We start from the raw sequence: 25,065 nt of genomic DNA on the forward strand, positions 1-25,065 counted from the left end.
CCACTCCCCTGTCCTTCTTGGGGAAGTGACTCCCAGAAGCCAGCTCCTCAAGCTGAAGAGGAGGCCGTAAGGAGCTTTGACAGGGGTTGTGCTGGCTTCCACCCTGCCCCGGAAGCAGAGAATCTGAGAGCCTCCCTCTACCAGGCAACCCATCACACCAGCTCCCCAGGGACCTGGCCAGCCCAGCTGGAGGGGCCAGGCAACTCAGTCACCTTGGCAGGCAGCCCAAGGGGCCGGGTTCAGCCTCTGCTCAGGAAACCTGGCACACACACACACACACACCCCAAAATAATAATAATAATAATAATAATAATAATAATAATACCTCAGCCCCAGCTCAGCCAATCACAAAAAACAGACTTTATTGAAGTATTTAGTACTAAACCCCACACAATTCCAGCTCTGTAGCTGAGGACACAGCCACTTGGCAATGGCACCAGGTGTTATACAGGACCAATAAGTTAATGTAAAGGACGCTTAGGTGTGGAAGGCCAGTGCTCAGCCATCTCCTGGTTCAGACTAAGGCGCTCTGGGCTCCAGTTAGGACACTGAGAGACCAGGGAAACCAACATGCCCTGGGGAAGGGGGCTTAGAGACAAACCAGAAAAGCACAGCATCCAAGCAGGGTATTCACACATGAGGGGCAGAGTAGGCCCAAAAGGTGGGGGTTGCTGATGCAGTAAGAGCACAGTGAGAGAAATGCCAGGTGCATCCCTTCAGCCTCCTGCGTCCTCCCACAGGTTCCTTTGATGGGCCATTCTGGGTCTTCCCTTGGCCCCCTTGTGCAATCGGCTACACCGTTTTCTTTCCAGTAGGAAGAACTGTGCCTCTTTTAGGTCAGACACCAGAGGTTGAACCTTCCGCTATACTCACAGTCTGTTCCAGTCCAGGTAACATAGGAGCAGAGTTCTGCACAGGTAAAGCCAGAACTTAGCTCTCCCTACCTCTCCTAGCCTCAACTCAGTTGCTTTCTCATTGAAGCAGGTCCCCTGACCTGGAAGCAAAGAAGGCCCTAGGATGAGAACCCAGGGATGGCTGGGTGGTCTTAGCACATGCAGCTTCCACCCAGCCACTGAAGCTGGGACAAATAATGAATGCCCTCAAAGAAAATTCAGCATCTCATCAGTCCTTGGGAGTAAGTATGTCTGTGTTGGTATAAATAAGCACCTTCTCAGAGCAGAAGCATAGCTGGTGGGGGCAGTAAGAACTGTGACTCCCTCCCCCAACCAGAACATGCCACAAAAGTGGTGCCTTTCCAAAACCACTTGTAAAGTATTGGTTTTTGGGACTACGATGAAAAAATGTTAGAAGGGCCGGGTGCGATGGCTCATGCCCGTAATCTCAGCACTTTGAGAGGCCAAGGCGGGCAGATCACTTGAGATCAGGAGTTTGAGACCAGCCTGACCAACATGATGAAACCCCATCTCTACTAAAAATACAAAAATTAGCCAGGCATGGTGGCGCTTGCCTGTAATCCCAGCTACTCAGAAGGCTGAGGCAGGAGACTCGCTTGAACCCAGGAGATGGGGGTTGTAGTGAGCCAAAATCTTGCCACTGCATTTCAGTCTGGGTGACAGAGTGAGACTTCATCTCAAAAACAAACAAAATGTTAGAAGGAGCAATGGGGCTGCAAGCCCTTGAGATGCCCAGAGGTGGTTGTCAAAAGGTGACCACTAAGCACCAGCATGGACCAGTTCCCCGCCGGACTCCCTGAGGCTATAAACCATGATGCCACTGACTCAAAGCTCAGAGGTCTAGGAGCCCACAGGGCATAGACAGGGTATAGTGACTGGGTCCCTAAAGAGGATTTATGGGGTCAGGAAAATAGGAAAGTCTAGCAAGACAATACACCACCAGGATATACTGACCTTTGACCTACCACTTGGTGTGTGCATCACAGAGCACATTAGAAAAGGGGAAAGGATTCTCCCCCATCCCAGGCTGGGGTACTCAGAGACCTGGGAAATGAGGGAGAACCATGTGCATGACTCTCATGTACCATGTATGTACCATGTCCATCCTCCAGCAATAGTGGGACAGGAAGGCCAGGGGCAGTTCCCCAGGGAAGTTCTTAGAACCAGAGCACAGAGCATTGGAGAACTCCCAAGGTGGCCCACTCTGCTTCACTCATCCCCTGCCACTTGTCTTGCATAAGGAGATAGAGGCTGTCAGTCAGACAGGCAAGGCCTTAAGTCCAGTAGGCTAAACTCTGGGGGATAAAGCATAATCATATCACAGGGGTCTTGAGGACAATCCACATATATAAATCCTTAGGTCAGGGCTTCTGAAAAAAGTCGTGTAAAAAAAAAACATTAAAGGTCTCAGCTCCAGGTCATCGGCCTGCGATGGGGATGGGGGAGCTGAAAGAGGCACTCAGGGGTGGGGGGTCGAGACCCCAGCACCTCTATGAAACAGTCTTTTCCAGCATGGGGCGAAGAGTTACACCTGGCTGATGATCTCTCCTTTCTCAGGTACAAAGACTTGCACAGGGGCCCCGTCAGGCGATCTCCGCAGCACACACACTGTGGGCACCTGCCAGGGTCAGGAAGAAAGGAGAGGTGGGTAAATGAACCAGACCGAAAAGCGGGGACTGCAGGCGCAGTTACACCATCCTTATCCCTTAGGGACACTGACCAGCAGAAGCAGCAGCAGCAGCAGGCCCTGGCACTCAGCCCTTTCCTCCCAGGAGCCTCTCTGTCCTTCAGGGACCCCCTTTACACATTTTCCTCCAGTCCTTTGGGGTGTGACAGGCGCCCTGACCTCCTCCTCCCCCACTTTTCCTGGGCTCACTTCTCATCACCCTCCCTGTCTGGCAGGTTGGGATGGGTTGGGTCTATCCAGCCAAGGACAGGCCCAAGCGCGCAGGAAGGGAAAAGCACGTCAGCTGGAGGGCACGGCCTGGGACTGGGGCCAGGGTGCTGCCAGGCCCAGGATGCCAGCTGCAGTCCAAAGAACCGTGGGTGGGGGAGGAACACGCAGCTGGGCCTGCTGGGAACCTGGAGTCTCAAAGAAGCAGCTTGTTGGTAACTTCTGGAGCACATCCCCTGCAGAGCCCTCCGTACCAGGGAGAAAGAATAAAGAAAGGATTCCTGTGTGTGGCTCCCCACTTCGAGAATGAAGAAATAGGGGCCAAGAAAACCAAGGCCGCCACCCTACCCAGTATCAGGGTGCTCTATCCTATATACTACCCTCCAGCCTGCTCCCTGGCCTCTGCGGCCCCAGATGATAATATCACATATCTAGTGCTTACCATGCATTGCTGTAATCATTCAGCCTCTTGGCAGCCCTATGAGACAGGTACTCTACTACTACCATTTCACAGGGGAGGAGACACTAGGTCCAAAGGGGTTAAGTCATTTGCCCAGTCATACAGCTCGTAAGTGGCAGAACTGGGATTTGAACCTGGTTGTCTAGCTTGAGGGTCGGTGCTCTTAACTCTGATGCCACCCTTCTTCTCGGCTTGGTGGGGAGGAGGAGTGTCAGGGAGGATGCTGATGCCCAGAAAATCACAGGTTCTGGCTTCTGCAACACACTTCCTACTCTCCGTTTGTCCTATACCTTCAAATGGAAGTTTGAGGGGCTGATTTGGACTGGACCTTTGATTATGAAGAGGCTTATCTGCTTTGTGGATCATCATTTAGGGAGGGAAAAAGTCTCAGCTGTTTTCGGGGATCATCTCCACCAGTGTATACGCTTCTGAGCTAGACATGGCAGGCAAAATTAGGAGGTGCCCCAGGGAAGCCAAGAGTGCCTTCCAAAGCCAAGAGGAAATGTTTTTTTGGCCTGTTCTTCCTAGCTGGGGTTTGATTACCCGGCCACTAGGTTGCTGCTTTGATGCCTCTCTACCCTTGGACATGCTAGAATTATAGCCCCTCCCCAGCAAGACAGCCCTCCTGCCTGGCCCCGGGGTCCCTCCAGAGCAGCCGTACCTGTGCCCGGGGTCCCAGGGCTCGCCCGAAGCCCTCTCTTCCGAGGGGCAGGCTCCTGACCCGGAAAGCTCCTTGGCGGTCCAGTGAGTGGGGGCGGGTGCTCCGGAGGCGTGCACGCTCGTGCCACCACTTGAGCTCCTCGGACACGGCGGCCTTACTGAGCCCCCGGCCTGCTGGGCTGTCCTTCAGGGAGGGCGTCCGCACAATGCGGCTGCGGGAGGGCACCAGCCGCTGGTAGCGCAGGGGAGTGCCCTCCTCCTCGTAGGCGGGGCCCGGGGCTGGGCGGCACAGCTCCCACTCGCCAGGCGGCAGGGGGCTCTCAGCCACCACCACGTACCGCCCCGCCGGGAAATAGCCAGGTGGCAGCAGTAGCTTGGGGTGGTGGGCGACCAGCTCTCTGCTGCCGGCTGGGCCCCAGGCCCCGCGGTGACGATGGGTCTTGGGAGGGGAGAGAGGCTGCAGAAAGGAGATGTCGGGGCTGCTGCTGCCCGGTGAGGTGGGGTGGGAGATGCTGGAGATGTCAGAGCCACTGTCTTCTGAGCAGGAGTGGCAGGAGGCGTGGGGCAGCGGGGGCTTGGTCGCGGGAAAGCAGGACTCTGGCACTGTCACCGTGTAGTGAGTGGGGCGGCGGCGGGGAAAGGCGCTGCGACCTCGGCCCTCAGGACCCGCCCGGAAGGAATCCACCCTGAAGAGGGAAAGAGAGGCATTCTGAGTGTGGGGGTCAGAAACTCTACGCTGGGGTTGGGATAGGAGGTGGGGTTAAACCAGGTGAGTCCTGCTCTACCTCAAGACCCAAGCATGGCCCTCCTGCAAGGGTCTTAGGTCAAACCTCCCAAAGCAAACCACCAAACCCTCTGCTGGGCTGTGTGGGTGCAACGAATTCCCTCACTGTGTGCAGATGTGTACCTGCTGCATTCACAAGCTTGTGATTCATGTAAAGTGTGCTACATCAAGTAGCACATTAAGTACTCTTTTAAAAGTACTACATTAAGTACTTTCAGCTGAGGTACACTGTGTCCAGTGGCAGATCATCCACAGCATCTATTCGGTAGGCACTGCCAGGTACCTGACTTGAACGCGTAAAAGCTGTCATGTGGTACCCAGAGCAGTTACATGCAGCCCAGGACCGGCAGGGGCTGAAATCCAGCCTTCGCTTCACTCTGCTAATGCACCCAGGTATGGGGCTCTGTCCCCCTTTTTCCTAATTTGCACAAAGGCATGGTTTGTAAAATGGCCCTGGTAGCACGTAAAATATAAAATCTATTGCTGTGTGGTGGCGGATGCCTGTAATCCTAGCTACTCAGGAAGTTGAGGCAGGAGAATCACTTGAACCCAAGAGGCGGAGGTTGCAGTGAGCCAAGATTGCGCCACTGTACTCCAGCCTGGATGAAGGAGCAAGACTCCACCTCAAAAAAAAAAATTAAAAACTAAATAAAATCCATTGCTTTACTTGAGAGCAGTTGTCCCAAGCTGCCCCCAGTTCAGTGCTGCCTGACCAGCAAATTTAAGCTGACGGAGAATTCAGCAATGCTTTCATGGTGCCCCAGTCCCCCCATGGTATGGCCAATACTGCCTGTCAACACTTAACCACTTAAACTATTACCAAGTAGCAGATGACTTAGAAAGTAACATACAATCAATTCTCATTATTTGCAGATTCAGTATTTGTAATTTTCCTAGTTGCTAAACTTTATTTTTAATCCCCAAAGCAATATACACAGTGCTTTCATGGTCATTCTTGGACACTGCAGAAGAGTGACAAATTTGAGTCTCTTTAAGTTTCAGTTGAGGTTAAACGAGGCCATGTTCTGCCCTCATGTTTCAGTTCTCATGCTGTAAGCACACATGTGTTCTCATGCTGTAAGCACACACTTACAAAAAGTGTCCTTTTTGTGGCATATTTATGTAGTGTGTGTGTTTTTGCTTTGATTGGTGATTCTGCTGTTTAAAATGGCCCCAGATACAGTGCTGAAGTGCTATCTACTGTTCCTCCCTAAGGCATACTGGGAAAAGGCTATGGTGTGCCTTATGGAGAAACTATGTGTGCTAGGTAAGGTTCATCCGGGTATGAGTTAGAGTGCCATTGGCCATGAGTTAATGGATCAACAACCCATATTAAGTAAGGTGTCCTTAAGCAGAAACTCACATAACACAAGGTTATATATTAATCAGTTGATGCAAAATGTGACCAAAGGCTCACAGGAACCTAACCCTATATTTCCCCAGGGGAAATACAGTATTTGCTAATTCAGGATTTGCGTCAATTTTTCTTTATAGAACATAACTACCACAAATAATGAGAATCAACTGTGCGTCAACTGAAAAAGTGAATTGCCTATTGTCAGTGACCAATAATTACTAGCACGAGGAAACATGGCAAGGGTAGAAAATTTGAATCAAGTTATGCAAAAAGACAAAACTAGAGTCTTTGGAAGAAAACAACTTGCTTCATGGATGGCCTTTGGCTTTGCGGGTGGCAGTGTAGTCTCTGTCAAGAGATGCCCCAAGAAGAGATCCTAAGAGAAGCCAAGGCACTAGCCATGTGTCACCCAGGGTTGTCCCACCTGTGTCCTGGGAGCTCCCACCCTCCAACGATAAGCTCTGAGTGGGTCCCCCATCTCTCTGGGGAAGCTGTCTCTTACCTCAGAGACTGTGACTGGCCCCTCCTCCCCTGCATCTCGGGGGTGGCTGGGGCACTGGTGCGGCCCTGCCACTGGACAGGAACACCACGGATGGGAACCATGTGGTAGGAGGCAGGCTCCAGAAGCCACAGGCTAGAGGCACTGGGCCCATCCTGTGGCGTGGTGGCTGGGCTGCTGCAAAAGGATTAGAGACAGGTCAGTGGCAGGAATGCCTCCATTCAGGAGCTCAAGAGGTGCAGAAGAATGGGGATGCAGTGGAAGGGGCTCCCAAAGTTAGTGGGGCAAACTGCCAGCACCCTTGGGGAACTACCAAGGCTCATGCTTCCATCCCACTGCTGCAGGAGCTCTCTCCTCCACCTTTCCACTCTTCTATCCACCCAGCCTATGGCCGTCCCCAGCACAGCTCCCACCAACTCCCAGCCCTCCCCTTCTCCCTTCCCTCCCCGATCCTGACCTGGATTCGCTCCAGGGCTCAGAAGATTTCCTGGGCTTCTCATAGGGGTGGTCCAGGCTGGTCTCCTTCCAGGGGCTGTTCTGGACTGGAGCCCGTTCCGGGCCCCCAGGCTCAGGTTCTGTTGGCTGCAGACCCTCAAGGGTTTGGGGTGGGAGAGGCCGAGAAGGTGGGGCTGGGGACTCTGGAGGAGGTTTTGGCACTTGGGATTCCTCTGCAGGAGTAAAAGTAACCTGGTAAGGCCAGAGGCTGGGGGAACCGGCCCAACAAGAACCTCCACAAACCATAGCCCATGCCTCCCTCTCCCTCCCATGCTGGCTTGTGCGGCTGTTCCAGGCCATGGCTCCAGCCCTAGATGCTCAAACATGTTTTCTTCTTTGGGACTTACTCCTTCCCACACAGCACTATTTTATGTCTTCCTGCTTCAAGAAGACTCCTGGGTTGTCTCTCTTGGGCTTACAGTGCTCCACTTTCTAACCTTTGTTCCTGGTACCATGTCTGCAGTTATCTTTTGTTTACCTATTTTTCTTGTTCCTGCCATGCCCATATGGCCTATTTCCTTATTGGCTTGGGCACTCCCCTGGGCAGGACTGTAACAGCTTCTCGATCCACCTTGACCCTGGCATCCTCATGGTTTGTACACAGGGTTCTTAATCTATAGACTTGTGTTTCCTCCCCCAGTGCTCCCTTCCTTTCAAAACTGGCAATGATTGTGGGCAGATTGCTCTTTGGCTCTGACTGGTGCATCTTGAAATCAAATCCCAGGGTGAAGGAGGGACATCTGGGGTTGATCAGTTCTCTTGGAGTTCACCTTTCCTTTCCCTGTAAAAATAATGAGCTTCCAGAATGGGAGATCAGCACATTCCCCATCTTCAACTGAGCATGTGCAAGGGCACATGGAAATCGACATGAGGTCCAAGCGGAAATCCTAAGCCTGGCACCCTAGCCTTCACTCCCACTTCAGAAAACTACCCAAACCCCATGGTCTTGCAATAGGAGTCCAGCCTTGACAATAGGCCCCCAAACATCCTTCTCACCTTCCTCCAGGAGGAGCCCATCTGACAGGGAGCTGTCATCAGAGGCACTGAGCTCTGGGAAAGACAAAGGGGAGAGAAGAGAAGGAAGTGAAGAAATGAACAAACAGATATGAGTAACCAGCAGTGCTGAGCAGCTCAGGCCTGATCACTCCCCCAGGACAGCATCCGTTATGAGGAAATACCCACTGTATGCTAAATACACATTGGGAGTGAATTTTTTTTTTTTTTCTGAGACAGGGTCTTACCCTGTTGACCAGGCTGGAGTACAGTAGTGTGATCATGGCTCACTGCAGCCTTGACCTCCCAGGCTCAAGAGATCCTCCTACCTCAGCCTCACAAGTAGCTGAGAACACAGGGGTATGCCAGCACATCCAGCTAAATTATTTTATTTTTTGTAGAGAAGAGGTATTGCTGTCTTGCCCAGGCTGGTCTTGAACTCCTAGGCTCAAGGGATCATCCTGCCTTGGCCTCCCAAAGTGCTGGGATTATAGGCATGAGCCGCTGCACCTGGCCTGGCTGTAAACTTATTACACAGAAGTAGAAAAAAATAGAAGGCAGAGGCTAGGAGACAAGAAATGTGATTTTAATCCTGACTCTGATATTAGCTCTGCAACTTTGAATAAACGATTTCAATGCTCTAGACCTCAGTTTCCCCACCTGTCAAAAAAAAGAAAAAAGGTGTCCTCTGGCAGGGCTTCTTGGCAGTGGAAAGGAAAGACAGAGTCATTTTAGAAGCCCTTGGGATAAAAAGAATTTCATGGCCAGGCGTGGTGGTTCATGCCTGTAATCCCAGCATTTTAGGCGGCCAAGGCAGTGGATGGCTTAAGCCCAGGAGTTCAAGACCCGCCTGGGCAAGATGGTGAAATCTGGTCTCTACAAGAAATATGAGAATTAGCTAGGCATGATGGTGAGTGCCTGTAGTCCCAGCTACTCGGGAAGGTGAGATGGGAAGATCACTTGAGGCTGGGAGGTTGAAGCTGCAGTGAGCCGTGATCACACCACCACACTCCAGCCTGGGAAACAGAGTGAGACCCTGTCTCAAATTTTAAAAAGGGAATTTCACTCTAATTTGTGTATAATCATCTCACATCACAAATACAATTCAAAGATCCCAGTGTGAGACCTGCTGCATTACTAACAAGAGCAACGCAAGATAGGAATTTGAATTTAAGATAAAGTCTGGCCAGCTGGCCCCATGGAAGGTTCTTCAGTTGGTGATCTGGCAAGTCACCTGAAGGTAATGTAGTGTGACTTTTCTGCATGGTATAGCAGCACTTGTTACCTAGGAAATCAGAGGGAACTCATTTTTGCTATTGCCCTTGAACAAACTTAAGCCTTCAGATTTTTTTTTTGTTTTTTTTTTTTTGAGATGGAGTCTTATTCTGTCACCTAGGCTGGAGTGCAGTGGCGTGATCTTGACTCACTGCAACCTCTGCCTCCCAGGATCAGGCGATTCTCCTGCCTCAGCCTCCCGAGTAGCTGGGATTATAGGCACCCACCACTATGGCTAGCTAATTTTTGTATTTTTAGTAGAGACAGGGTTTTACCAGGTTGGCCAGGCTGGTCTTGAACTCCTGACCTCAGGTGATCCACCCGCCTCAACCTCCCAAAGTGCTGGGATTACAGGCGTGAGCTACCACACCCGGTCAAGTCTTCAGATCTTAAGAATAAGCCTAAAGTGACCTGGATGGAACTAACGAAACTTTTGCAACTGTGTTTGAGAATGAAGATGAGGAAAAAGTAATAATTGCTAATGTTTCTACTGTGCCAATACATTTCTAAATACAGCACTTTATATATATTAATTCAGGTAATTCTCATAACAACCACGTAAGGTAGATGTTATCATCTGCAAGTGACAGTTGAGGAAACCACGTCTCAGAGGAGTTGAGTAACGTGGTTTAGGTTGTACATTCAACAAAGCTGGTTGAGTCAGAATTCACACCCAGACAGTCTGACTGGAGTCTGCTCTTAACCACAACCCTTTATGGGCTCTCCCCTATGAGCTTGCATCTCAAATGCATGAGCATTACACAGGAAGTTTAAAGAAAAGTAAAAAGTTCCAACCATCTTGAAATCCCTTACAACAGGGGTTAGCAAACTATGGCCCAGGGGCCAAATCCAGTTCAATGGCTGCTTTTATAAATAAAGGTTTGTTGGAACGCTGCTATGAATTTGTTTATGTAATGTCTGGCTGTTTTAGCACTGAAGTAGCAGAGTTGAACAATTGTGATAAAGACCAAACAGCCCACAAAGCCTAAAATATGTGCTATCTGGTTCTTTGTGGAAAAGTTTGTTAACCTTTGCTCCACAACTTTTTTTTTTCTTTAAAGATGGGGTGTTACGATGTTTCCTAGGCTGGAATGCAGTGGCCCAATCACAGCTCATTGCAACCTTGACCTCCTGAGCTCAATCAGTCTCCCACCTCAGACTCCTGAGTAGCTGGGACTACACGTGTCCACAATCATGCCTATCCAATTTTTAAATTTTAAATATCTGTAGAGACAGGGTCTCCCTATATGGTCCAGGCAGGTCTCACACTCTTGGGCTCAAGAGATCCTCCTGCTTGGCCTCCCGAAGTGCTGAGATTACAGGCTTGAGCCACCATGACCAGCCTGCTCCACAATTTAATGAAAAAAATCTTTATCCAGAGCAGGTGTTAGATTTGCAGGACACACGGTGCCAGAAGCTGGGCCTGACTCCTGAGTAGACAGCCAGCCTATGCTTTGCTTGGCTCACAAGTAGCCTTTGCTTTAGGGTTCAATTAAAGAGACACCCTCCTACTGAATTCTGGTCTCTTGCCTTTGATCTTTTATAAAAACCTTAGGAATAAAGGTTTTTATTGGGCCAGGCACACTTGTAATCCCAGCTACTCCAGAGGCTGAGGCAGGAGGATTGCTTAAGACCAGGAGTTTGAGACCAGCCTGGGCAATAAAGCAAGATCCCATCTCTAAAATAGTTTTTGTTTTGTTTTGTTTTAATTTGCTGGGTGTGGTGGCACATGACTGTAGTCCCAGCTCCTAGAGGCTGAAGAAGGAGGATCACTTGAGCCCAGGAGTTCAAGGCTGCAGTGAAGTATGATCACACCACTGCACTCCAGCCTGAACAACAGAACAAGACCCTATCTCTCAAACGATTTTAAAAAAAGATTCAGGTTTCTGAGAGCTGCTCACTATCTCACCCACTGTCCCAACCTCTGCCCCGCAGCAGCATCACAGGACACCCCAGGCGGAGGGGTAGCAGTGGAGATCATACTCACAAATGCTGAGCCTCCTCCAAGGCTGTGCTGTCCAACACAGTTGCCACTAGCCGCATGTGGCTATTTTCATTAAAACTAAATAAAGTCAGTTCCTCAGTCACACTAGGCAGAGTTCAAATGCTCCATAGCCACATGCAGCGAATGGCTACTGTATTGGACAGCACAGATACGGAACACTTCCATCATCTCAGAAATGCTATGAGAAGCCAGGTGCAGTGGCTCACACCTATAATCCCACCACTTGGGAGGCCAAGGCGGGAGAATCCCTTGAGGTCAGGAGGTCGAGACTAGCTTGGACAATTTGGCGAAATCCCATCTCTACTAAAAATACAAAAATCAGCTGGGCGTGGTGGTGGCGCACATCTGCAGTCCCAGCTTCTCAGGAGGCTGAGGCAAGAGAATCTCTTGAACCCAGGAGGTAGAGCTTGCAGTGAGCTGAGATGGCTCCACCGCACTCCAGCCTGGGTGACAGAGCGAGACTCCGTCTCAAAAAAAAAAAGAAAAAAAAAAAGAAATGCTATGAGGGTATTGCTAATGGCTGGTGTTGTTGATCAACAAATGCATCCAGAGCGCTTATTACACTGCACAGGTGGGTGCCAGGTGGCCCTCATGGGCTTCACCCTAGTAAATGAGCTCAACACCTGACTGCTCCCTGCCACTGCAGAGTATGGCTGATGACTCTCACTTAGCACAGTTACTTTCCCAACCTGAATTACCCTTATATGGAGCCCAAAGGGGCAGGGTGGTTTTTTGTTTGGGTTTTTGGTTTGTTTGCTTTTTTCACACCCCCCCCTTTTTTTTGAGACAGAGTTTCGCTCTTGTCGCCCAGGCTGGAGTGCAATGGTGCAATCTCAGCTCACCGCAACCTCCGCCTCCTGGGTTCAAGTGATTCTCAGGCCTCAGCCTCCCGAGTAGCTGGGATTACAGGCATGCGCCACCATGCCTGGCTAATTTTGTATTATTAGTAGAGATGGGGTTTCTCCATGTTGGCCAGACTGGTCTCGAACTCCCGACCTCAAGTGATCCACCCACCTCGGCCTCCCAAAGTGCTGGGATTACAGGTGTGAGCCATTGTACCTGGCCTCCTTGCTTTTTTTTTGAGACGAAGTCTCACTCTGTCGCCAGGCTGGAGTGCAGTGGCACGATCTCGGCTCACTGCAATCTCTACCTCCCAAGTTCAAGCGATTCTCCTGGCTCAGCCTCCTGAGTAGCTGGGACTACAGACATGCGCCACCATGCCCGGCTAATTTTTGTATTTTTAGTAGAGATGGGGTTTTACTATGTTGGCCAGGCTGGTCTTGAACTCCTAACCTCATGATCCGCCCACCTCGGCCTCCAAAAGTGTTGGGATTGCAGGCATGAGCCACCGTGCCCGGCCTTCCCTTTTTAATTCAAAACACCTCAGCTACTAATAATTCTGCTTTACTTCCTCCTTTCTAGAAGGGCGGATGGGCAGAGGAGCCACAAAACAGAAATTACTTGTCTAGAGCTGATCCATTCTGTGCTCTCATGACAGGACTTTAGATCCCAGGGCCTGAAGTTGGCGAGTGGGGTCTTGATTCCTGATGCGGGAAAGTCAGCAGCTACACCAGCTGTCTCCTCTCCACAGCTCTGTCTTCACCTGGACTGAATGCTCCAAGTTTTCAGAATCTCATCCTCCTGCCTTCCACAGAGCCCCAGGCCAGTCCTGGCCTGCTCCTGACTCCCAACAAGAAGCATTATGGGTCACAATGGCAGCATCACGGTGACACTCCCTTGCCACCCATCATGGGCAGAAGCTCCCAGCAATGGCAGCACCGGTGGGTAGGGGAGGCTGCTGAGCAGTGTGAGGTTGGAGCGGGGAGCAGGAGGCCCTGCAACCAACTGGCATGTTTCACCACTCTGACCTCTGCCTGCAAGCACAGAGCAAGCTGGCCCTTAGGGGCTTCCATGCCCAAATCAGCAGCTACCTTTCAAGGCTGCTGGGATCCCTGCTGAGAGTGGAGTAAGGACGTAGAATTTGTCTTTCATTAGAGCCTCAGAGACTGGGAGTGTTGTTCTGCGGCCAAGCCAGAACCACTGGAACCAGACGGAGGTCTGGCCATTTTCCCTGGGTCAGCTCCACTGTCTTCTGACTTTACTGGGTTAACTGTCACATGGAGGTACCTCCTCTTTATCACCTACTCTTGGCTGCGGGAGGTGACCTGGGTGGTGTCTGGTCACGCACTTTCTACCCTAAATTAGAGGCCATGGATGGGAGCAGGGACTTCTGAGACCTGTGCTGAGATAACCCCCTGCCTGAGGCATGGGCCGCAGCACAGGGACTAGCAAGGGCCTTCCAGCTTCCCCATGACTGCTCCCAGGCTGAGGAGTACTCTTGGCAAAAAGCCAACACGATATGCAGGGATGGGAGCCTGAGAATGTGAGTGAAGGCCGAGACCTCTGAATCCAATTCTATTGCAGGGCCACTGCCTCATTCCCTCCTGGTTCCCTCTGAGGCAGCCAGGGAGGTCTGGGCCCCATGTGAGAGACTGGGGGGCAGAGCTGAGTCATGGGCCCACTGCGGTGGGGCTTGGAATGGAGAGCTGCAAGTCCTGACCTGATAGGCTGGTCCTGGGTCAGGACAAAGGAAAACAGTCACACTTAAGGGCTCAGAACCCCCTGTTGGAAGCTAACCTGGGCTGGACACACTGATGTGATGTGGCAGGCCCTGGGCAACAACTCACTAGGTGCCCCCACAGCCACCAGTCTCTGGGCCAAGGAGCTCAGGGATTGAACTACAGACACAAGGAGGGCAGAGAACAGACATGGAAGGATCCCACCCTTGACCAGGGTGGCTGTAGATACTTAAGGGGCTGTGGGGCATGGCACCAGTGCTGCTGGATTTCAACCTGAACATCTTCTAAGTAGCTGTGGACCCCTGAAACAATTCAGCGATCAGTAACACAAAGCAATGGTCAATCTCTTTGCTGCCTAACTCAGGCCAGGGGACTACACATCAACTCAGAGCCTTGGACTCACGTGAGCCTCACACTACCCTGACCCAGAGAAGCCATCACCCTGTGGGCCTGGAGGGCAGTGGGACCGGCCTGGGCTACCCAGTTGAATGCAACTTGGATTCAGCTCAGGGTCAGCTGAGAAGTATCTCTGTGTAGGAAGTTTCTTGAAGGGAGTGCATTTTGAGGAGGGTACGGAAGGAGACAGTAGGGTGTTTTCCAAGTAGACCAAGGAGAGGACCTCACAGGATACGGAAGGCTTGCTGGAATTGCAGAGAATCAGGATGGGGTGGAGCTGAACCCAAGAATCAGCTTTACCCAGCTGGAGCCGAACGCAAAGGCAGTGGCACGGGGCTGTGCGCCCACCATCCCTCAAAAGCTCGTTTAAGGAGCATGGCCCAAGGGCCCTCGGGGCTGCTGGCTCACCTCGGCCCAGGGGGAGGGCAGCAGCCGGAGGTGGTTCACTGTTGCGCCTCCGCTCGACCAGGCAGCGCTGGAGCTCCTGCAACTTCTTCTCCTCCTGCAGCATGGAGTGCTTCCGCTGCCGCCGAGCCTGCCTGCTGAGATTCTCCTCCAGGCACAGCCGACGGGCTGCCTCTGTGATCTGCAGCTGCAGGGCCAGCTGGCGCTCCAGGCTGCTTAGGGGGTCCTGAGAGGGGGGCAGGAGTGAGGCTAGAGAGAGGCAGGGAGATTGGGGGCCCAGAGGGTAGAGAGCGGCCCTGACACAGTGCTCTAGGTCCCAGTCCTAAGCCCTGAAGACAGAAGAGAGGCAGACAGCAGCACCAATGGACGGACGTGGAGCAGAGGGTGGAGGGGTGGGAGGAGCTAAAAAGCAAACTTGTCAGCCTGAAAAGCTGGCAGGGGCACCCACCCACCAATCTGCCTGCTGAACCGGGCAGGGTGGGAACCCAAGTGGGACACTTTCCCTCCTGACCCCAAAGGGTGGGGCAGGCTGGTCCGTGGGAAACTGCTGCCATTGATGCCATGGGGAAAGGGCACCCAGGGCCTGACTGCCCCCACCTCCTCCTGAGAAAGGAGGACAGCCGTAGGGGCCAGAGTAACCTGTCTGAGCAGGCTATTGCCCGCTGGGTTAGTGGCTGGCGCTCTTAACTGATCTTCTGCCCACTGGGGCCAAACCCAGTGTCCTCCCTTGAGCTCCCAGCTTGCAGTTCCATGGTGGTGCCCCTTCTCCACGGCCATTTGGGCTACATATTCATGGTGCCCCTTGCCAACATGCAGCCAAGCACCCTCATTGGGTGTGAAGGGGTGGAAGGGAACCTGCCAGGGTACTGGGCTGAGGTGTGGCGTCTCAGTGATCAGCTTTGGGGGTCGAGGGGTACTGGCAGCTTCCTGAGGTTCCTCACCTCTCTGTGCAAGGCCCAGTCGTCCAGTTTGTAAGCTGCTCCGATCCTGCGGCGAACCTTGGGGGCCTTTTCCCCTGGTTTGAGGGGATACTCCGCTGGCAAGGTGCCCGTCAGCTCCTAGGGAGGAAGCAGAGTCAAGCCAGGCCCACTGCCCAGCCTTGGCCACTGGCCCCTGCAATGCAAGTACCTGCCTTCCACAGAGGCCCTGTTGGGACCACCTTCCACCCTCCTCCCCACATCCCATCCTCCACGCTGTCTCTCCCGTCTTCAGACCCACTCTGCACCCCTCCCCTTTCCCTTCAGACCTCCTTCTGATCACTTCCTCCAGAGCTACACCGACCCAGGTTACAGCACTCAAATGCACTTATGTCTACGCAGTCCCTCTGCAGCCCCTGATGAGCTTTGTTCTCTGTGCCTGAGCCCCCGCCTGGGTCTGACTCTTCTCCATCCAGCGCAAGGTCAAACACTGGTTCATGGGGACTCTGGACCCCAGCCCCCAGCCTGATGTCTAGAATTCCCTCAAGAATGGGGCTCCCTCTCCCCAGCTCCCGCATCCCCAAACATGGCTCCACAGCCCCTCAGATGAACACCATGCTTGTGTGTGCTGGCTGGGGCCTCACCGCCTCCCGCAGGCAGAGTCTCCTCAGCTCCTCCAGGCAGGCCTCCAGCCTCGCCTCCAGGGCCCTCTGCTGCTTGTGCACTGCGTGGGCCAGCTCCTTCATTGGGGAGACTGGGCTGTCAGGGCCTGCAGGGGTGGGGGACACATGCTCAGGGAGGCTGAAGGCGGAAGCCTCCTCCGTTACTTGTTGACCACCCCTAGGGGAGCACACATGCACACGCACACACATCTCATGCCTGCCCACAAATTGCAGGCTGCCTGCTGTGGCCTGTGTCACAGCCGCAAAACACCACGACTCTTGGCTGCACAAATGTTACAGCTCAGGAGGGTCGTCCTACCAGGTGACCTACAGTGGGGACAGTGCAAGGGAGGGAGTTCTGCCCATGCAGTCCTCCCCCCACTCCTCCTCCCTTCTCCTTCCTCTTTTCCTTCTTCTTCCTCTCTTTCTCTCTCTCCCTCTCCCCACTACCCCTCTCTCTTGCACACACACAAAAGTCTCTTATTTCTTGTCCTCTGTCAAAACTAGGCCAGACTAGGCCCACAGGTCTGGCCAAACAGAGAGGCAAGACCTTCACATTGGCCAGATGATATATATTTTTTTGAGATGGAGTCTTGCCCTGTCGCCCAGGCTGGAGTGCAATGCTGTGATCTCGGCTCACTGCAACCTCCGCCTCCCGGGTTCAAGCGATTCTCCTGCCTCAGCCTCCCAAGTAGCTGGGACTATGTGGTAGCCAGGATGGTCTCGATCTCCTGACCTTGTGATCCACCCACCTTGGCCTCCCAAAGTGCTGAGATTACAGGCATGAGCCACTGTGCCTGGCTGAGATTTTTCAGCTTCTCAACTGGGGCTAAAGCTGAACACTGCAGATCCCTCTTCCAGATAGAACCAAAACTCCAAGCCAGTTTTCTCCAGGGAGGAAAACTCCACATGTCCCTGAGGCTCCAGCCCTTCCAGAACCTCCCCCTCCTCCCGGCAGAGGCCTCTCCCTCCCCTTCCTCTCAGCCCTTGGGAGTCTCAGCTGGGCCAGCCCTAGCGCCTGGGGACTCAGGACTCAGGAGTCAGGGCCGGGGACCAGGGCAGGGGGATTTCCCTGAACACTCACCAGACTGCAGGATGATGCCGCTGTCGGTGTCACTGACCTCATCCTTACTCTCCATGGTGGATTTCTGGAAGGAGAAGGCACAGAGCAGGGAGGGGGGATACCGTGACCAGCCTGGGCCAGGATGTGTAGGTAGCCTGGAGTTTCCCCAGCTTTAAAGAGAAAAGAGAACAATAACAAAAAAGCTAGATATGAACCATCTTGGTTACAAAAAGCTTAATAGATGCTTAAGAGCAGGGGAGTGGGAGGGCTGTGCTTCAGGAACCATCTAGGGTGGGAGATTCTGGCACTGGGGGTGCTGCCCGAGAGAAGGGGCTGTGGGCCTCACCAGCAAACCCTGTTCTCAGTGGACACTCAGGGGCCCAGCCTAGCTCCCCTCTGGGCCAAAGTCCTTTAGGCCTAAGGAGGTTGACAACTGTGGTAGCCACAAGAGCCACTCGACTGGGGAGAAAGGCAAGAAGGAAAAGAGCAGAGACAGGATAAAAAGGAAGGGGACAAAGAAATGGGATGGGATGACAAAGAAAGGAGGAAGGGGGCCCCGCATGGTGGCTCACACCTGTAATCCCAGCATTTCTGGAGACCAAAGCAGAAGGATTGCTTGAGGCCAGGAGTTCAAGACCAGCCTGGACAACTTAGACCCCATCTCTCCAAAAATGAAAATTAGCTGGGCATGGTGGTGTGCACCTGTAGTCCCAGCTACTCAGGAGACTGAGGCAGGAGGATTGCCTGAGCCTGGAGAAGTCAAGGCTGCAGTGAGCCGTGTTCACGCCATTGCACTCCAGCCTGGACAACAGAGACCCTGTCTCCAAAAAATAAGAAAGGAGGAAGGGGAAGACGTCTTTATGGGACACAGCTATCCTCAACCCAGGAACCCAGGAGGTGTGAGGCATGTCCTACTGCCCCAGTGGCTGAGGGCACTTCAAGAAGTGGGCAGGCACATGGCCAAGGCCCTGGTCTGGGGCCTCCAAAGCCCAGGACGCCTGCTCTCTGAATTGGCGCCCTGGACTCTGAATTTCACATCTGCAGACATGTGCGGCCACTGTATGCCACAGAGCTGTCCCAAAGCCCTCAAACAACTTTCAAGCCATCAATTGCTCCTAGGAGACCCTTGAAGGGGAATCAGCCTGGATCCCCTACACCCCACAACCCAGGGCTGTGTCTGTCAGGGTTGTCAAGACTTGACACGTCGGGGGCGAGCAGTGGCTAGAGCAGAAGCTGCACAAGGACAGAAAGGAGATCACCTGCTCCTCTGCCTGCTTCGGGGTGGAGAACACTTGGGTGGTACAGGTGCCATCCCATTGTGTCGGCTCAGCTAGGGAGCAGTCACCCAGATAACACCTGTGCCCGCCCCCTCTCCCTCCTCACCAACCCACACCCCTGGTTGGGGTCCCAGCTGGCCAGGGCCTGGCAGCTGCTGGCTGCAGCAGGGGTGGGAGGGGTAGGCGGAGCCCGTGCAGGCGGTCCGGTCTGGAAAGAGAGCCCAGCCACCTCCTCACTGAGTCAGCCCATTGAGCAAGAGTCCAAAAGTCCTTCCGAGTTTCTGTCTGGAGCCTATCCTGCCTCCTCAGAGCGCAGGGCCGCAGGGTGGGGGAGGTGAGCTCCACCCCTCCGCAGGCAGCCAACAGGACAGAAAACTCAGCCGGAACGCTGGTAACAAAGCGAGGCCAACAGGGAGAGGGGACTGCTGTCAACCAGGTCCCTGTGATACGTCTCCACCCATCAAAATGATAAGAGCAGGACGATCAAGAACTTTTATAGACCTACATAAACAACACAGCAGCCACAGGCAGCAACAATCAAACACAAAGCCCTAAAAGCAGCATGTACCTTGCACTTTGGAATTTCAATTATTCAAGGAAGTCTAGAGAATGCATGAGAGAATTATTTTTTTTTAAGTTTATGGGAGGCCTTTGCAAACAGGCCAAAGTTCTGAAAGACTGGCCATATATTCTGGGACCCCACCCAGCAGGGTACTTAGGATGACTATTAGCTCTGCACTGTCCATCTGTCCCAAACTCTCTCCCTCGTAGAGATAAGAACAGGACAGAGGAGCAGGCAGCTCACCCCCACCCCTTCCCACTCACCCTAGCCATCCTCCCACCTTCCCCAGAAGCCAAGGGCAGGATGCAGCCAGAGCTAGGAAGCAAGGTGGTCTCAGCTAGCACACTGAGTGTGTCTGTTTTGGACAAAGGAGGAAGTAATGTGGGAGGGGAAGCCATTAATTAGTCACGCTTGCTAATTAATTATTAACCACTAAGTAGTTGCCTTGGAAAGTTGGGCCAACTCAGGCCCTGCTTCTCAGGGGCTCTGAGACTGTTGCAGAGGAGTGGGGACTTACAGGGACAGAGGCGTACCTTAGCACGCCTCCTGTCTCCGCCAGCTGCCCCTTCTCCCAGCTGGGCCCAGCCTCTCACTGCCAGCGTCAAAGGGGAGGCACTGATCTTGCCGGTGGCCCCAGGCTGATGCTGGGTGCTCTCTGGGATGACTTGCCGCCTCAAGTAGAGCAAAGGGAATAGTGTCAGAAGCCCATAGCCCGGTTGTGGAATCAAGGCTTGGTTCTGCTGGGTCTGCGCTACCTTGGGAAAGTCACCAGGCCTCCCTGGGCTTCCTTTCCTCCTGTGCACAATAAAGACTGCACAGCGTCTAAGGCCTTTCCAGGTCCCCGGTCTGAATCTCGACCTCTTGGTCAATGTCAGGCCAAGAAGGAAACCGCACAGCCATGTAGCAGACCCCCACATCTGCCTCTGCCGAGGCCGCCCTCCACAGCTGTAGGGAACCTGCCCCAGAGTCCGCAGGTGATAGCGAGGCCACCACCCCCACCCAGGAGGCTATGAGTCTTAAGTGTCTAAGGCATTGCTTTTAGGTAAAGGCAGTTCAGGTAACATCCCACCCCCTCCCCAACACAGGGATCCCTCCTGGGCCTCTTCAAGCCCCAGTACTGGGCCCTAAAAAGCAGCCATCCGGCTGAACAATGTCCCCAGAAAAAGGCAGAGGCCAGAAGGGGCCCAGAGGGAGAGAGGGAGGGAAACTCCAGAGCACCTTCCCTCAGGCTGGGCCATGGGGGATCCTCCTCTATCCCAAGTATGTCCCCCAAAGCCAGGTCTTGGGCCGGCCTGTCCCAGCTCACCTCTGCTTGCCCTCCCTCTGGTGGAAACTAAGGCCTGGGCAACCACAGGAACAGGCTCCTGTCCAAGCCCACCAACACCCCTCTGTCATCCCTACACCCCAGACATAGGCTGGCGAGGGTGGGGGTTGGAGGGCTGATGGCCACTGCTTGGGCTCCTGCACTCCCAGGCCAGCCTGCTGTCAGTCCCAAAGACCCATTCCACCTACCCCGCCCTCACCTGCTTCTGGGCTTTTGTCCAGGAGTTTGAGAAACAGCCCCTGCTTCCAGTCAGGGGGCGCAGGGCCCTTGCATGTCACCTCAGGGTCTCCCAAGCCACAGGCCTGTGCTCTCTCTCCAGCAGACGGGGCTGCTGGCCATCCGTCTCGGCTCACCTGCCTGCCTTGCCGTCCCTCCCAGGCTGCCGGGCCAGGGGAACCAGGTTACTTGTTATGACTTGAGTCAGAGGGGAGGAGCAGGTGAGCAAGTCCTTCCCTGAACTAATCCCGTGCAACTGGTGCCGGCAGGCAGATCCTGGGCCTCTGCACTTCCGGGGGGCAGGAGGGTAGCAGGGAAAAAGGGGTTCCCATGGAGGGATCCCCGAAGAAGGCAACAACAAGGGTCGTGTCTTCATGGCCTCAAGAGACCCTAGTACAACGTTCTGAGCTGTGAGGTACCTGCGTGCTCTCCTGTCCTGACCCTGGCTCTCTCTGCCTTCCTTTGACCTCAGTTTCTCTTTCCAGAAATCGAGGCCTGTTAAGCCCCCCAGAAGCAGGGTGAGATGTTCACTGTCCACTGAGAAAACAAGTAGGACATTTACAAACTGACAGGGATGGGTCATTGCTCTTCCCCATATACCGAAATGGAGACCAAGGCCTGGGTTTTATCTCTACCGGGTGAGGATTTTAAAACCTCAGGCGAGGCAGCTGGAATTCCAATATGTAGAAGTTCTAGAATCCTAGAGAGGGAGATCAGGCTGTTCTTTTTATCCCAGACATTTTCCCCCAGGGGTATCAAGGCCATCACTTCTCTGTTTATTATTACATCCATCCCCCAGCAACGCATGTTCATGGGGCACTGACAGGCACTGACCTGAGCCCAAGTCCTGTTCCCTACTCCACAGGAGGTCCACTGTGACCCTAGACCCTAAGCCCACTCCCCAAATGCAAGGAACCAGAGACCAAAATGGAACTTATTTCCTACAGAAAAATAAGCCTCAAGGTCTCCCTTGAGGAGAGACCTCCCGACCCCCAAGCAAATGGGAAACTGGAATCTAGCCTATTTCACAGAGGGAAGCAGAACTAAGGCTGACTGTTGCCTGTCCCTAGCAGGCTGCACCCCTCAAGTCTTCATCTTACCACCTCCCTTTCCCCCCACTCTCTGATCTTCCCACCATTCCCCTCACCCAGATTCCAGTGCCTCAGTATTTGTCTGGATTGCCTCCCCTCCCCCAGACCCTAAAGAGCCCTGTCCCCCGTTCCCCACTCCCCACCCCCGAGTGCAGAGAAGACAGAGGAAGTTTGCTTTCACCAGGCATCTCCTGTGTAGCAGAACTCATGGGACTGGAGTCCGCCAGCATCCCCCACAGCTCCGGTACACACACCCAGCACACCTTCACATTCCTGTACACACCCTTTTTCCAAACAATGCTAGCCCCAGAGTGCTGCGGGCTGACCACCTCATTTTCTGCCCAGGCTGAGGCTGAGGGGCCCTAACAGGGGACAGTTCCTCCTCCCCCTACCCCATGGGGAGCTTGTTCTCTGGGTCTCCCAAAGAGCCTGCAGTCCTGCCCTTCCCCAGTCCTCCATGACACACAGTCCCTCCCCATAGAGGCTTGGCACTTTCTTACAAAGTCAAACAGAGAGGGGTTAACTCTGGGCATAAGCGGCCCTTCCTCCACGTTGCCCACCCCCAGCTCCAGGTGGGGGTTGGTGGAAGTTTCTAGAATTGGCTCACAGTTCACATTTCTTAATGCATAGAATAAAATTAAGAAGATCACTAAAAAAGTCAATTGTATGACATAAAGTTCTAAAAATAAAAAAACAAAGCAATATATATGCTTCTTTATTAACATTAAGCAGGGTCTAGCAGTGGGTAATTTCATACAAGGGCTGAGTGTAAACAATATTTCAAGACAGCTATGACTGCAATGTGATAAGAAACTGTGAAATCTATTAATGGCAAAGTCACAGGTACTGCCAATGCTACCGTGATTTGTTGTCTTCACAACTAAAGGTGATGTTAAAATCTGTTAAAGATTGGTGAAAAACAGTATCTTTTTTTTCCTCACCTAGTTTACAAACCCTCTGAATTCTATCTACAGATGCCTAATGCCAATGAACCCAGTTAAGAATCCCTGCCCTCAGGTAATCCACCATCTCTGACTTCAGGGGAGGTTAGTACAGATGCTCAATCTGTTTGCATTGATCCTTTGGAATTCTCAAAAACGCCTTGCTCCCCCAAATTCACACTCAATATTTCCCAACCCTGCAGAATCTGAGGTTTGGAAGGGAGCTGGCAAACCAAACCTCCTGCCAAGAATCCCAGGGAGCCATCCTTGGAGCTCTCTGATAGCCATGTCATTCAATTCAAAATACTAATGGGGGAGGTGGGCACTCCAGAGGCCAGCTGGGAATCTGAAACAGCTCCCCACTCCAGCCAGGCTGGGGAGTCAGGGGACTGATGCCCCAGCCCCAAACCCTAGAGCACCATCCAGACCACCAGTTGGTGAGGAAGTGGTATTTCCTTGCAAAACATTATAGTAGTTGGAATCTGATCTTTGCAGACAAGAGCCCTTCCCCAGGGAAGGGAAACTGGACCTCTTTAGTGTTTTCATTTCCTAAGGAAAAGTCCCGAATCAAAAAACTCTTCCCCAGCGCTGTAGCCACCCACTCTCCATTTTTTTAAAAAAAGTTCCTTCTTCTAGCGTCTTCTGATAACACCAGATTGGAAGTTCTTTAAAGCAAGGGCCTGATCCTACCATCTTCACATCCCCAACAGCCCCCAGCAAAGCAGTCTCAGGCACTGCTAAAAATCTTACTTCATGAATTAAGGAATCAATGGCCAGCGCTAGAGCCAACAGTGAAAAAAGGAAGAAGTGAAATAGCCCGGGACCCTCCAGGCAGGAGGGGTGGGAGATGGTTCCTTCACTGTTTTCTTACTTGCATCTGCTCCCTGCTCACTAGGAAAGGTGTTCGCCTCCACTAAGCAAAGGTGGAGTGGGGAACTCCAAGCCAGCCTGGAATGCGCCCTGAAATGAGACCTCTAGGCTTTCTCTAAAAAGCCCCTTTGTCCTGTCCACCCTGCTCCCCTCCCCCACCGCGCCCTCCACATCCAGGCTGGCCCGAGACTTTGCTCCTTTTGTTTGGCTGCTTTCTGGCTTCCCGGAACCTGGCCAGGAAGATCCACAGGCACGAAGAAGGTCGACGGAGAAAGGTTGAGGGGCTGGGAGTGTGCATTTTTGGTAGGAACTCAGAATTCCTGCCCCCTTGATACATAACCCCATTCCCTGTAGGCACCCTCCCTCCGCTAAGGCTGAAGACCATGGGTTCAGGGGCCCGATCCCCCGCTCCAGTTCACCCGCGCTGGGTGCCCCGAAGTTTTCCCGCTTACCTGTCCCATGGAGCTCTGGCGCCGCCCGCCTGCCCCTGCGCCCTCCGCTCCAGCCTCGCAGCTTCAGGACCTGTTTGTCCAGGCCATCTTCCCTCCCCGCGAGCCTCCCCGCGGCCTGCCCTCCCCGGAGGTATTTCATTTAACTTCGGCATTTGCAGCATCCCAAATGTTAAAGATCCCAAGACATCTGTCCCCTGGGGCATACCAAGGCCCAGATGAAAGAGGGGAAGACGCAAGAAGGGACTGGAGAGTCCAATCCAAGAGTCGGGACGGGGCCGCATGCGGGAGTGACGAGGTACCCGCAGGGGTGCGCGAGCTGCGGGAGTAGCCGCTCGAGGGGCAAGGCTGTCCCCTTTGCCCCGCTTTCGGACGCCCGCGCGGCGGGACACCCCCGGCGCCGCCAGTTTCCGCAGCCCAGGCGGGACGAGGCTTCTCTCTTGGTCCCAGTGCCGCCTTTCATTCGCGCGCTCTGGCCTGGCTGGGGCCAGTTTTCATTCCTGGAGACCCCCGAGTGGAAGAATGAAAGGAGCCTGCGGAAGGGCGCTCCTCCGACCCTGTCCTCCCCACAGGCGCCCTCCCCCTCGCTGTGCCGCGCTGCGGGTGGCGGAGCCCGGGTGTGTGGGTCGCCCGGGGATGGCCGCTCCTCCCCGGCCCCGGCCCCGGCCCACTCCCACTCCTCCCGCCGGGGCCGCTGGCTGAACTCGGGCTGGCTCTGAAGGGAAGGAGCACCCTCTCGGCGAGCGCCTCCTGCTGCCCGCTGCGAGCTGCTGTGTCCCCGTTCATCCATTCATTCACTTCCCAGTTTTCACTTGTTACCAAACATTTATTGAGCACCTACTAGTGCCCAGCCCGATGGATCAAAGCTCAAGCCCTATTCACTGGAGGAGTATCCAATCTAGACGATTGATGAAGCAGCACAGTATCTGAAGTAAGGGCTGGGACCCCGGGCAAGGAGAGGGGAGGCTGACCCAGGC

General features: G+C 53.5%; 1 protein-coding gene across 3 annotated transcripts; it reads right to left on the reverse strand.

Annotated features, from left to right (window-relative positions):
• Positions 1-337: 337 nt before the first annotated feature.
• Positions 338-24,252, reverse strand: INAVA (innate immunity activator). Of its 3 annotated transcripts, none has more exons than XM_050782179.1 (10): positions 24,092-24,252; positions 17,380-17,528; positions 16,278-16,402; positions 15,658-15,774; positions 14,720-14,942; positions 8,060-8,113; positions 7,026-7,236; positions 6,572-6,745; positions 3,930-4,614; positions 338-2,532 (listed from the first exon to the last, which is right to left on the reverse strand). In XM_050782179.1, exons 1-10 carry the CDS (start codon positions 24,250-24,252, stop codon positions 2,440-2,442), a joined length of 1,992 nt encoding a protein of 663 aa, XP_050638136.1. In that variant the 3' UTR covers positions 338-2,439. The 3 variants fall into 3 exon arrangements, with proteins under 3 accessions (XP_050638136.1, XP_050638125.1, XP_050638129.1); XM_050782168.1 differs by lacking the exon at positions 24,092-24,252 and adding an exon at positions 20,721-20,984; XM_050782172.1 differs by lacking the exons at positions 14,720-14,942; positions 15,658-15,774; positions 16,278-16,402; positions 17,380-17,528; positions 24,092-24,252 and adding an exon at positions 12,798-12,970.
• Between the last annotated feature and the right edge of the window lie 813 nt (positions 24,253-25,065).

The sequence above is a fragment of the Macaca thibetana genome, chromosome 1 (genome assembly GCF_024542745.1).
Source record: "Macaca thibetana thibetana isolate TM-01 chromosome 1, ASM2454274v1, whole genome shotgun sequence".
Lineage (NCBI taxonomy): Eukaryota > Metazoa > Chordata > Mammalia > Primates > Cercopithecidae > Macaca > Macaca thibetana.